Source organism: Antedon bifida, chromosome 1 (assembly GCF_963402885.1).
Source record: "Antedon bifida chromosome 1, ecAntBifi1.1, whole genome shotgun sequence".
Lineage (NCBI taxonomy): Eukaryota > Metazoa > Echinodermata > Crinoidea > Comatulida > Antedonidae > Antedon > Antedon bifida.
The window spans coordinates 1,028,650-1,041,258 of NC_136226.1; the positions used below are offsets into that span (position 1 = coordinate 1,028,650).

Below are 12,609 nucleotides of genomic sequence, written 5' to 3' on the forward strand. Positions count from 1 at the left end.
AACATTATGTGACAACATATATGGACATGATGACGTCATATCACTACCATATTTGGGCATATCACACACATATCATAAAGTGTAATAATACACTGCACTTTGTACCTGATCATTCTTTTTTATTATGGATATGACGGTAATTTCCAGATTCCATTCTTATGGACATGAAGATGCCGTCCCCCAATACTAGCCGCCATTAGCCATTGTCATGACGTAATCTTCATAACTTGCTAAGACCATGACGTTTTAAGCTAAGTGGTGTGAACCTCTATATAAGGTATTCAATCCCAAATCGATAGTTATCGATTATAGATTGTCTGCAGTTGTGTGATGTCACGATAATGGAAGACGGTGATGATAATAATGCGGATTAAGATGATGACATGGTAGAAAACATGGCGGCGATGATAGTGACCAGGATGAAGATACCCGGATGGTGAAGACAACAACGAAGTGATAAAAACCATGGTGATGTAATGAAAATGACGCATCTAAAACAACACCACAAATGGCCATAAAATCATACCTAATTTATTTTACTCAGGTTTATATCAATTCTCCATACCAACACCAGCAAGTTATAAAAGGTTGGTTCCCATTAGGACACAACGCAAGGACTAAAGCTTGGTTCCCACTAAACACAAAGCAAGCGAGTTAACCAATGACAAGCAATAGTTCGGATAATCTATCGCTTGTGATTGGTCAAATCACTTACGTTGCGCTTACGTCCTTGCGTTGCGTCTCTAGTGGAAACCAAGCTTTAGTCCTTGCGTTGTGTCGTAGTGGGAACCAAACTTTACGAAAGCGCAACGCAAGAAAGAGCGCAACGCAAGGACGACGTAAAGAGCGCAACGCAAGTAATCAGTCAAGTAACAATCAAGCTTTAGTTTGTTTGGAACATTCAGTATTATATACATGCGTTCGTATGATCCTAGTAAATATTTAATATATCAAAATCGATGGCGGAGATCGATGGCCGATGTTGTTAAAATTTAGCGTCGAATTAAGTGGATATTAAAGAATAACTGAATCGAAGGATTTGATAAACTGCAATGATTAGATATGTTGGGGCCCGTGGGACGATATTGTGTACTTAGATCGGACTCTTGTGATTAAAAGTGTGTACTTAAATCGGGATCCTGAGGTTACCAATGTGTACGTAACCAATTTATCAGGTCCTTACTCGGAACAAGCTCATACTAACTAAACAAATTAACTTATGTCTTAAGACGAAAAGATAAGAAACGAAAACAAGAAACTTTGTCGTTGATTTATAATTACGTCATTCTTTGAAATGATGAAATATATATAGAATAAAATTACCAAAAAAATGTAATATAATGTAAGCTATGATATGTAAATTATTTACGAAGTTTATTATTCATTGGTTTGCTTTTATTAAAGATAATGAATACGAATCCTTTGTGATGAATGTATACTTTAACCTTGCTATTCTTTGTTTCCGCTCTTACATTATTAGTCCTAAAATGTTGACATTTGGTTAGAAAACATAAAACAAAGACTGTAATAATGAAGTTTGTCAATAACACAATTGGACTCTTAATGCTTTATTCCACTCGCGTGCCGATTGTTCAAACTTAATGAAGCTACACGAAACAAAAGCTACAATAAGAGTCACTTTTCAAATGCTTTGTGAGAAATGCGTACAGTGAACAAACACAACCAGAATTCATGCTGCTTGACATGATTCTCAACCGTCTAGCTCCCCCTTTGTGTAAGAAGCAGTCGCGTGCCTATTGTTTGTCTTAGTGAGTCTTAGCCCATCCCACCGGGACTTCTCAACCATTAGCATAATTGGGACAGTAATACCTGAATAAATTTAAATAAATCTTGTCATACAATAGAGATCTTTAGCATTGAAGCGTGCCCGCCTCATTGAGTCTGCCCGCATACGACAGTTCGGTCAATCTTCGCATCTCTCCTTTATTTCTTCTTCAAAAGTCTTACTATATATATACACATAATCATGACGAATATGGCAACGGTGCAAATAAATGGAGAACATCATGTCGTTCACGGTAACCCAATCAAGGCACCAATGCACACTATTCCTATGAAAAACCATGATGCTATCAAATTATTTGTCGGCCAGATTCCAAGGACTTTGGAAGAGAAAGATCTTCGTCCGATTTTTGAAGAGTACGGTAGAATCTATGAATTGACTGTTTTGAGAGATCGTTATACAGGCATGCATAAAGGTAGGCTTTATTATATATACTTTATTATCCTCATTTATACCTACATCGTCCTTAAATTAGGGCGCTTGTTTACTAATTAACAGGTGCTATCCATTTTTTACCTGTTTAAATCCATGTTTTGTTTACATATTTTGGTAAACGTCAACATTATTATTATCAGCTGCGCTACTGATACGCCCATTTTTATGCGATGTATTTTAATATTTCTGATTTAACATTAACCAAATACGTCAAATATACAGATCTTATTCGATTTTATTTTAGGCTGCGCCTTTTTGACTTATTGTGACCGAGAAAGTGCTCTAGGTGCCCAATCAGAACTACACGAAAAGAAAACTCTCCCGGGGGTAAGTGACAATTTATAGTAAATGGTCAAATATGTTATTAGACTCGATAGTATGTTTTTATGCATATCCAATCTTTTAATAAATATTTTGATAATGAAAATGCAGGTATAGTGGGCTTAATCCGAAGATAATACAATTATTTTAATTGTGTATGGTTAGCTAGCTGCTAGTAAACAACCAATGGAATTGATTATCCTCTGGTATATTGGTCTTTTGTCAATACACTATTTATACACTGGTGGTATATTGGTCTTATGTCAACAACAGACTGATATGATAACATCGTAAGTCATAACTTTGAAAAACCAAATACTGGGGTATTTTTTCTTTTGTTCTATTAAATGTTTTTTGTCATTGTCTAATATACGCGTTTTTAAGTACGTACTTTATATGAACGCAAGCATTGTAAGTACTGTACTTACTCGAGTCGTGGCCGCAATTGACTTGATATGCCCGGCAGAGTTAATGGTCCTGAATGGACAAAGGAAACTGACAGATGACAGAAGGCTTACGGAGCAGGACACATGTTCAATTTTAATACCAAACTATAATGTTTTAGGATTTATGTATACGGACAGCAATTATATTTTAACACAGTAAGATTTAGGATCTATCTGGATTTGCCGAAGCTCGTTGAATGAAGATTGTTGCAATATTTAATAATAATTCTCATCTTACATTCAACGTTGTGTGTAAGGCTAGAATCGCACAAAGGCAGACAAATTATTTTTCTTCTAAAATGTTTCTTTTAATTCTGCAAATTCTTATAGCTTTTAATAAACACCATACATACTGCTATCAAATAGAAAAATAGACAATACATACTTTAAATAAACAAATAATATATTCTTTCATTTCGTTTGTAATGCTTAGTTTTTATCCAAAACGTTTAATTATCTTGGATATAATAAATAAAATGATATGACCTACAGTGAAATATTATAACAAAAATATTAAATTAAAATTACCATAATGAACCGAGTTTAACAGTTAATATTTGAATATCGGTATAAATAAACTCGTATTAGTTAAAATTATTCATTGAATATATCGACCTCATTAATTATTTATAATGATGCATATTTGGTATGTTCGAATAAACGCTCCGGCAGCGACAGCAGGTGGTTTCCAGTCTGAAACTACTAGGCCTACTATTATACGACTATAAAATTAAAACGATTTTGTGTCGAGTGCAGCAAACAAGAATAAAATAATATAATTGATTCTTATGATTATATCGTCTATAATTAAGTTTTATTAAAATAAATATGTATACATTACAATTAAGTTCGAACTAAGCAAATATCTAAGTACGACTGTTCGCCTACGAAGATTGTCCAATCCCGATTTAATATATATATATATATATATTTGATATAAAACGAATTGACCAATCACCAGTGTCAGTTCGAATAATCCATCGCGTTTGATTGGTCAAATCACTTGCGTTGCGTTTACGTCCTTGCGTTGAGTCCCAGTGGGAACCAAGCTTAAGGCCTACTACGTTTAAGAAATTTACCTCTGTACAAATACGTCTTATGGGAAGTAGTGGGAACGAAATGTGATTGATTTTTGTATGGCCGCGCTCCATACCCTTAGCAGGTCCGTAATTGGCTTTTTGCAGCAGTTCGATTTAAGAACAGTTTTCTCTTGTGGATACACTTTAATTAAAAACTACGTTTTAATTTCAAATTAAAATTTCGTTAAAAGAAAAATTGAGATTAAGGTGGGCGTGGGCGTAGCAAGTAGCATACAACGCACAGGGGTAGAATGGATTTTATATAACGTAATTTATAAGTATGTAAGATTGTTAAACGCGCGTGCGCAATATGTGTTGGAATACGCGGCCCCGTTTTAAGCTATGTCTACACTATCAAACTTTATGTGACAACAAAATGTGATGTGCCCATGGTATATGGACATGATGTCATATCACTACCATATTTGAGCATATCACTACCATATATGGGCACATCACACTTTTTTTGTCAAACTAGTTTTATATAGGCCATACCTTATAATCCTTTACATGAATTTATTGAGAAAGGGAAATGTAATGTAGCTGCTTGGTGATAAATGCTAGGCATTAGTCTCTGTCAATCTAGGCAGTGGTCTAAATTGACTGACAGTGTATACAGCTTAGTATACAGCCTTTAACAGGGCGCTGCTAATTATGCAAAGTATATGTTGCTTATTATACCAATCACTTATATTCTATTGAAAAATAGATCCTAAAAGTAATTTATTCTAATAGAAAAGAAAGATCACGTCGTAAAATTGTATATGATTTATATTGTTTAATAGAGTAACGTAGGTTTATATTTTATCCAATTATAATATTATAATGATATTCGCGGCATCAATGGTTCACTGAATAGGCTTCGGTCTAACCTTGCCGTTTTTTTTTTAGTAATTCATTCATTTTAAAACGAATATACATATTGCATACGGTTGGTACGTCAAGGTATAATGTAAAATAAAAACAAAATCTTTCGTTCCATAATTATTTTCTGATGAAAACGATTTATCATCAATATTTTTAAACATCTGTTAGTCTGAACTAATAAGACTAAACTAAAAACTAAATGTTAATGGTATCTCGTTCATAATAGTCTATATAGGTAGATAGAAAGAAAGATAACCCATCATTCAAAATATTAAGTTGCTGCATACATTTGATGAACTGTACTATGGTATGATCTCTAACATTAATTACAATTTGTAATGAATTAATTACATGACATTAAAGAACTTATTCCTCCGCCAAAATGGGATTAAATCGGTGGCCTTTTTGCAAAGTATGCCAGCTAGCTCCTCGATTGAACACTCGCTAGAGTGAGATAGAACGCATTATCATCGTCGCGTCTCATTCTCATTTGCATATCGTCCACTGCGTACACTCCATAAAAGCATCACTACTCAAGCAATTTATCCAAAAAAGTAAGTATAAATATTCTTTAAATATTAGATCAGACGAAAGATCGTTGTAGCGAATATGTATATTTAACTTGTGTAACTTGAATATCTTTGTAAACTTGTTATTAGAAGTACACATTATTGAAGTGTTGAAAATCAATATCACACACACACTGCATTACGCTTGTGAATTCATTGCCACTGGCCATTATAATCCGCTCTTGTACGATATACTATTTTCTTTAATCTAAAACATTTGCAATATTTTAAAAAATTATGTGAATCTGAATTCGTTAAATTTAATATATTTAAATTAACCCCCAGTATTCACTTTCCATATTGAGTTCCATGTGTTATCTAAAACCATCATGTGTTTGGAAAACCTTGCTTTTTTACAGTTTTAAATTGCGTTTATAATATTTTAATAATTGTACCGGTATTGGTGTTTTAAAAAACAAAACAATAACAAACCATTGCTAATACAAACAAAGAACAAAAGGTTTACAAAATAGTTGTAATGTATAATTTGTATATTATAATAAGTTAAACAATTCGTTATTAAGTTTATTAGATATTGATTGAAATCGATCGAGAATGGATACAGAGAGACCAGAATAAATATAATTCAATAGTAGTTGTATTTTGTAAATAATATTAGCTAAAGCTGAACATTGTTCATACCGTAATCAAGCATCGTCGTTGCGGTATCAATCCGTGTTTGTCTTAATTAACTTTCCTTTGTTATTGTCCTTGCTAATTTAGTGTCATGAAATTGACAAAAGGTATAATATTCTTATTCCAATGAATCTGGCACCAGTCGTGCATGGTGGTAGAGCGTTGGGCTTTAATTTGTCGACACGACAAACGGTCACTTAAATATGCCTACTAAATAATATGGTTATTTGACACGTGCTTTATTTTTATTATATTCTATTACTAGTTATTAGTCTATTACCCAATTGTGTTTTCTAAATTGGGAGGAGTGAGGGATAGTTCGAGGTATTCTCCTGATTTTCATAAATATTATTAAGAAGCCGTAACTTCAATATACCCAGCATAATTTGTTTTAGCAATATGTTTATTACAGTATCTGGCATCATTCCACCCGATTCCCAGTACTGTATCGCCACATCTATTTCCGAATTATCATAGGAATATTTGGTAATACAGCATCACATTTATATCACATGTGGTGTCTGTATCATGTAAGGTTAGAAGACTACTGCAGATACATGTGACACATACGGATGCTGTATTACCAAATATACCTAAGATGATACTTCGGAAATAGATGCAGTGCATACGTCAGAATAATGTCATTTAGTCCTTTATTATTATTGTACGGATTAGAATAATTCCACGATGTTTAAAATAAACAATACTGATGATGGTCGTGTTGTTTCAAGGAATAGTGTTGTTTGTGGGTTCAACTAAGTACGGTATTCCATTAACACAATTCGGGAAACACCTGCCTGTTTAGACAATCCATGCTTTTAATTGTAGTGTTGTATTTTAGCCCTGAAAGGGGCAGGTGGTGGCGTAAATTGTATTTAAAGATGTATTGTCCCCCAAAACATGAACAAATAAAGTTGAATTAAATCAAACTTCATATATGCAATTTTGTATAGTTTTAATGAAGTTATTCACAAAACTAATTAAACACAATTATTTCGCTTATATACACCAGTTCTACGGTTTTATCAATTTTGTTTAGATCCGATCTTTGGTCAAAGTGAATAGGCCTAACTATTATGTGACATTAAAATGGTATATTCAACAACAAATATTAAGTGTTTAAAGCTCAGGTTGTTGAAAGCGGATAATATAGGCTTATCTTTAATTGAATTTACAAGTTCTTTTTGGGAATGATTCCATACCGTAATACCCAGCCACTGTAGTTGCTAAAAATAGTTGCTAAATTGTATTAGCAAACTCTGAACTTTACCGAACTGTAAATTAAAATAATATAACATAAAATGTTTTGTTTACTATCATTACAATTTCATTTCAATTAAAATTTATCATAATTCCATATTAAATATTAATATTTATTCGTAGGCCTTGCTTATTATAACACTTTCGGGTCGATTCTACATCGAGGGTTTTTATACATTTTCAAAGATAAGTTAGGCTATAATGAAATTGCATTTCACACGAATACGATCTATGCACATCGCATTTAATTCGTGAAAATATCGAATCTCTTGTTTGCAAGCCATAAGCGAAAGAAGCGTGAAATTGTCATGTACTCACCAAATCTTACGTCATGCACTAAATCATAACCTGGAAAGTTAAACTACGCATGCGTAATGCATTTCGTAAAAAAAACAATTACTATTCGTACTTTACGTTTATTCATCGCGTGTAACAGAAACTACATTCAATACATAAATTTAAATTTCTCGCATTAAGTTGTATTGGTTATATTCTCTGTGTTCTTTTAAGAAAAATGAATTCGTTCTTACCCAGATATAATTTCAACGAACTAAAAATAAAACTCACACGGTGTAATTAAAGCAATTGAACAAAAGCACTAGGGGGTGGGGGTGACGTAGATATCGAAAAAAATATTTAATGTAATAAATAATACCACCAATGTGTAAATTCTTGATACATTAACATATTCAGAATTGAAAATTGTTTAGTTTATCGAAATTGAATTTATTGGCCTTGTTTAAGGTTACAACAATGATTAAAAGCCGTAAATGGGATGGGTGTGGTTAATAAACAAACTAGGCCCTACATTTTAATATTAATAACTCTATAAAAATGATACCACCTGTAGTAGCATTATACTAGATAGGCGTACTATTATGCCCTATTAAAATGATCTACAGAGTCTTTATTTGGTATATCTGAACAGAAAACCCTTTGAAAGGAATCCTCTCAAGCAGCTCATTCAGCAAACAAAATCGATTACGATCGAGATGATGCGCATGCGTACACTTTATTTGTTGATATTTGAGGCCAAACACGTTCCTGTAGTACAGTAGAAGTTATTAAAATATCTGGTTGATGACCACGTAATCGTAATTTTAGAAGATTTATAGGAATATAAATCATGTAAAATCGATCATAACCATCTATTAAAATGTCAAGGTATTAATAACAACACCGAACAAAAGATTGTATTATTAATACATTAACATAATACAACAGTATATATACACATTAACAATATTTGTTTTTTTTTATATTTAAAAAAATTCAATTCAATTACTAATGAGTTTTTATTCACTATACCCAAAGATATTAGATTAATAGAGGGTACAAATCGATCGACCGACATTTCACACCAATTTTAACAAAATTAATAGGCATACATTTTGTAACAATGTGAACCATGGGATACCATCGTCATACGCATTATTATCACTGAGCATTTTGATTGGTCCAGAGTATCTACTTAATTTAGATAGAGGGTGCTTTGTTTTTGCCTGTCAGGTCGAGGTCCGTTTCTTTGGTTCAAGATATACACTAAAAAAGCTAAATTATTAGAATGGCAGATGCTAATAATATAGCACTTAACGTAAAAGTATTTTACAATGCTTTAAATTGTTCGTTAGTATTGTTTATACAAGCCATACTTAGGCCATGTCTTCTCCATGCTTAGGCCATGGTGAAGTAAGTTTCTCCATGCCTTAGTTAGGCCATGGATGGTGGTAGGCCTACCAGTCGCGGTGTACCATGCCAACCTACCTACCCCATTCTCAGGTGGTCACATCGTATTAGATAGGTAGGTATATATATAAATAATTTGAATTATAAAATAAAAATACTGTAAATGTTAAATATCAACTTTAAAATTTTCTTTTTTAATCCAACTATATAATAATATACGTTTGTTGATATGGATGAAATTTTCCGAAATAAAGGAAATTGAATAAAAATAGGATTTGTTAAAAAAAATTAAACAAGGCTGTCTGTACTGTAAATAACAATACTTTTATTTTTAATAATAACAAAACAATACTATTGTACTACCATTAAAAAAAAATTACTAAAATAAATGAGCTAGACAAAATGACCGGATTAATAAATAATGCGGAAAACAATATCCTATTGACCTTGTAATATATGTGTAAAAATATGAATTTTGATTCATAATTAATATGTTTGAAATTAACAGCAAATACAATTCTCACATCATTTGTAGTTTTATTGTTGAAATTTCATCTGAATGAAGTTTCACTCGTTGAGCATAATGGCATTCACTACTCGCTAACTTATTAACATATTTAATGTTGAGCTACGTTACATCATAAGAATGCTTGAAGCGTTGAAACACACCACAAAAGCATTTCTAATTAAGCTTTGACATTATCTAAAAGCCTGTTCATAATCGTTAGGTTAAGCTGATTATCTAGTACAACTGAAATGATGAATTATTTTGGAGAATATTCTCCATGAATTTTTATTTTTATCTAAAATTAAATTAGTAAATATGTAACAATTTTTATAGAAGTATTAGAAATGATATGGATATTTTATTCGAAATACATTTACAATTTAAAATATATACTTTTTTTTTTTTATAAAAGATTTAAATTAAAAATATATGCAAGCCCAGTGAGCACTTATTCATTCTATAATCTTAAAATAATTACAAATACAAACATCAATGATAAAAAATATAAAATGTTCTTGTTTTTGTATTTTTTGTAAAAGAAATATTATCTTGGTTGTTATTAGTGCATTTTATTGTTTTAATTATGTTTTATAGGGCGTTCGTTTATTACTAGTATGACCCATGGGTCCTTCGATAGATCTAATTCACAATGAACACATACAAAAAAAACTCGTCAGAATATTTGAAATAAACCAAGATCTTGAATTTCCAAAAGAAATATGTAGTTTGATCTTGGAGAAGATTTTAATTTAACGTTTATTGAAGATCTGAAAATATGGGAGCAGGTGTGGTTGTTAGAGGGTCTGTTCGTTCCTTCAAATGAGTATTTTGGCTTTGTTAGCCCTCGCACTTCACTGCACTCTACAACAAAGGCAGCCTGCTCTACAAAGGCCTCACCACTATTCAACTTTAAAATGAACATGTGTCAAAGATTAGTATAAACATATATATTAGCTGCATCAACATAAAAGTGAAGTTCCCAGATTACAGAAAGGCCCAATGGGAATGCTGGCAACAAAAGAACTAATTTTATGCATGTTGGCAACAGTATAAATAATGTTGATAATGTTTGTAAATAAATGTAGAAATATTGTAAATAATAAAGTTCATCAATTCACTTTCATGTTTATATCAATCAAAATCTTTATTTATTCACGAAATTATAAAGTACAAAAGTACAAAATATAAAACTTGTTCACCATAAAATAAAGGTGTTCTTCCACAAGTTTGTGATAGGTAATATAATCTATACAAATAATACAGTGTATACACATTTATACAATAACATTAAAAGAAAGAATTTATAAAATAATACAGCATTAGGCTGTCAAATGTGAAATGACAATGTGATGATCATATAATTGATTTATTAACATAGTATATTAACATTCTTTTTTATTTCAAAAATAATATTTTTTCTATGCCATCATAACTTCTTTTCAAACACATAGTTTAATAGTGAATTGTATTATTCATTATTAGTATAATGAATACAAAAAATATGTTGTGATCAAAAAGCAGATTGAGTGAATTAATAAGTGAATAATTATTATAATGTAATTTCTTTTATAAAGTTCAAAATGTTTTTGTGTACTTTTTTATGTTTGAAAGCACTACCATGATATTATAACACTAAAGACATACATAAAAATAATTAATTTACTGCAATTTATCAAGTTTTTCTGAACACAAATTATTATTATTTTAAAATTATTTTTCAGATGAACCGGCCCATACAAGTTAAACCTGCAGACAGTGAGAACAGAGGAGGTATGGCTACATTTTATTTTGTAACCATTTTTTTTTTTAAGAATACCAGAACACTCGTTGGCTTCAAATGTCTAATTTATGCATCATCAAAAAGGAAACGTACAATAATGGAATAATCAATAAGATGATGATGACGCGAGCATTGTGCTTGCTTAAGCGTTTCTTAAGCAAGTCGTTGAGTGCTGGCATTTTGTAGCGTCGTCGTCGTACTGTGTTCAACATAATTATCATAAATTATGTCTAGTACTTGTACGTCACTTTTCATCGTTACAAGGCAACACAAAAATGATATGACAAAACTATATGGAAAGAACCAATCTTGGATATAAATATAAAATAATATTTTGGTATAAGTTTATTCTTTTTAAATTTCACCTATTTTAATTTTACTGGTTATTGAGGGGAAAAAATGGTCATTAAAAGTATTTTTGGTGATCCATTTTGTTTTGTTTTTTCAGTTAGAAAAATATTGTTTTAATAAAAATAAAAATGAATATTTTATCCCCAAAACTCAATGTTTTAGTATTAGTAACTGGAAATAATTTGACATTTAAAACTAGTAATTAAGGAAACGCTGTCTGATGTCATTCACTTGATAAATGTCGACAGTTTAAGAAATGTCAAATTGTAAATATTCTTTACCAATTTCTATTTTAAAATATGATTTATCATTACTAGATTTAAATAGTACTATACTTCTCAATTATTATTAGATTCATGTTACAAATGTCTTATTTTAAATCAAATATAATTGAATTATATTAGATAATGCCAAAGATATAATCATTTAAATACATTATCTAACTTCACCAAGCTCTCCCAAACCTTGCAAACAAAACCAGACTTTTATACAGGCCAGCCCGAGGGTAGCCAGTAATTGTTGACTGTATAGAAGCATATATTTGTATATATATTTATTTTATACATTTACATGCATGAAGAAATTAAATTATTTTTAAACAGTTAAGATATATTATTTGTAAATAAGCAGTGGTTACAAACACATTCTAGACATTGAAAAATATTAAAATAAAGTTATTACAGAAATTTAAATATACATTATATAATGTAGAATGTACATAGTAATACTGCAGTAATTTTAAAATGTTACTGAAGAAATTTAGCGTACAAAGAATTAATATGTTAATAATCATTGACTGTATTATGGAGGTATGACTGTATCATAAGAGCTACTATAGGGATGATAAGCGAATATGGTATAACAACT

At 31.0% G+C, this 12,609-nt stretch overlaps 1 protein-coding gene across 4 annotated transcripts in view; it reads left to right on the forward strand.

Annotated features, from left to right (window-relative positions):
* Positions 1 to 1,542: 1,542 nt before the first annotated feature.
* Positions 1,543 to 12,609, forward strand: part of LOC144836854 (CUGBP Elav-like family member 3-A) — a 28,821-nt gene continuing 17,754 nt past the window's right edge. The window contains exons 1-3 of one of the 4 annotated variants that reach the window (XM_078691763.1): positions 1,543 to 2,219; positions 2,484 to 2,566; positions 11,333 to 11,381. In XM_078691763.1, coding sequence (XP_078547889.1) covers positions 1,988 to 2,219; positions 2,484 to 2,566; positions 11,333 to 11,381 — 364 coding nt within the window. In that variant the 5' untranslated portion in view covers positions 1,543 to 1,987. Of the gene's footprint in view, positions 2,220 to 2,483; positions 2,567 to 5,395; positions 5,507 to 11,332; positions 11,382 to 12,609 lie in introns of those variants that run through there. The other 3 variants (XM_078691747.1, XM_078691755.1, XM_078691772.1) reach the window with 3 other exon arrangements.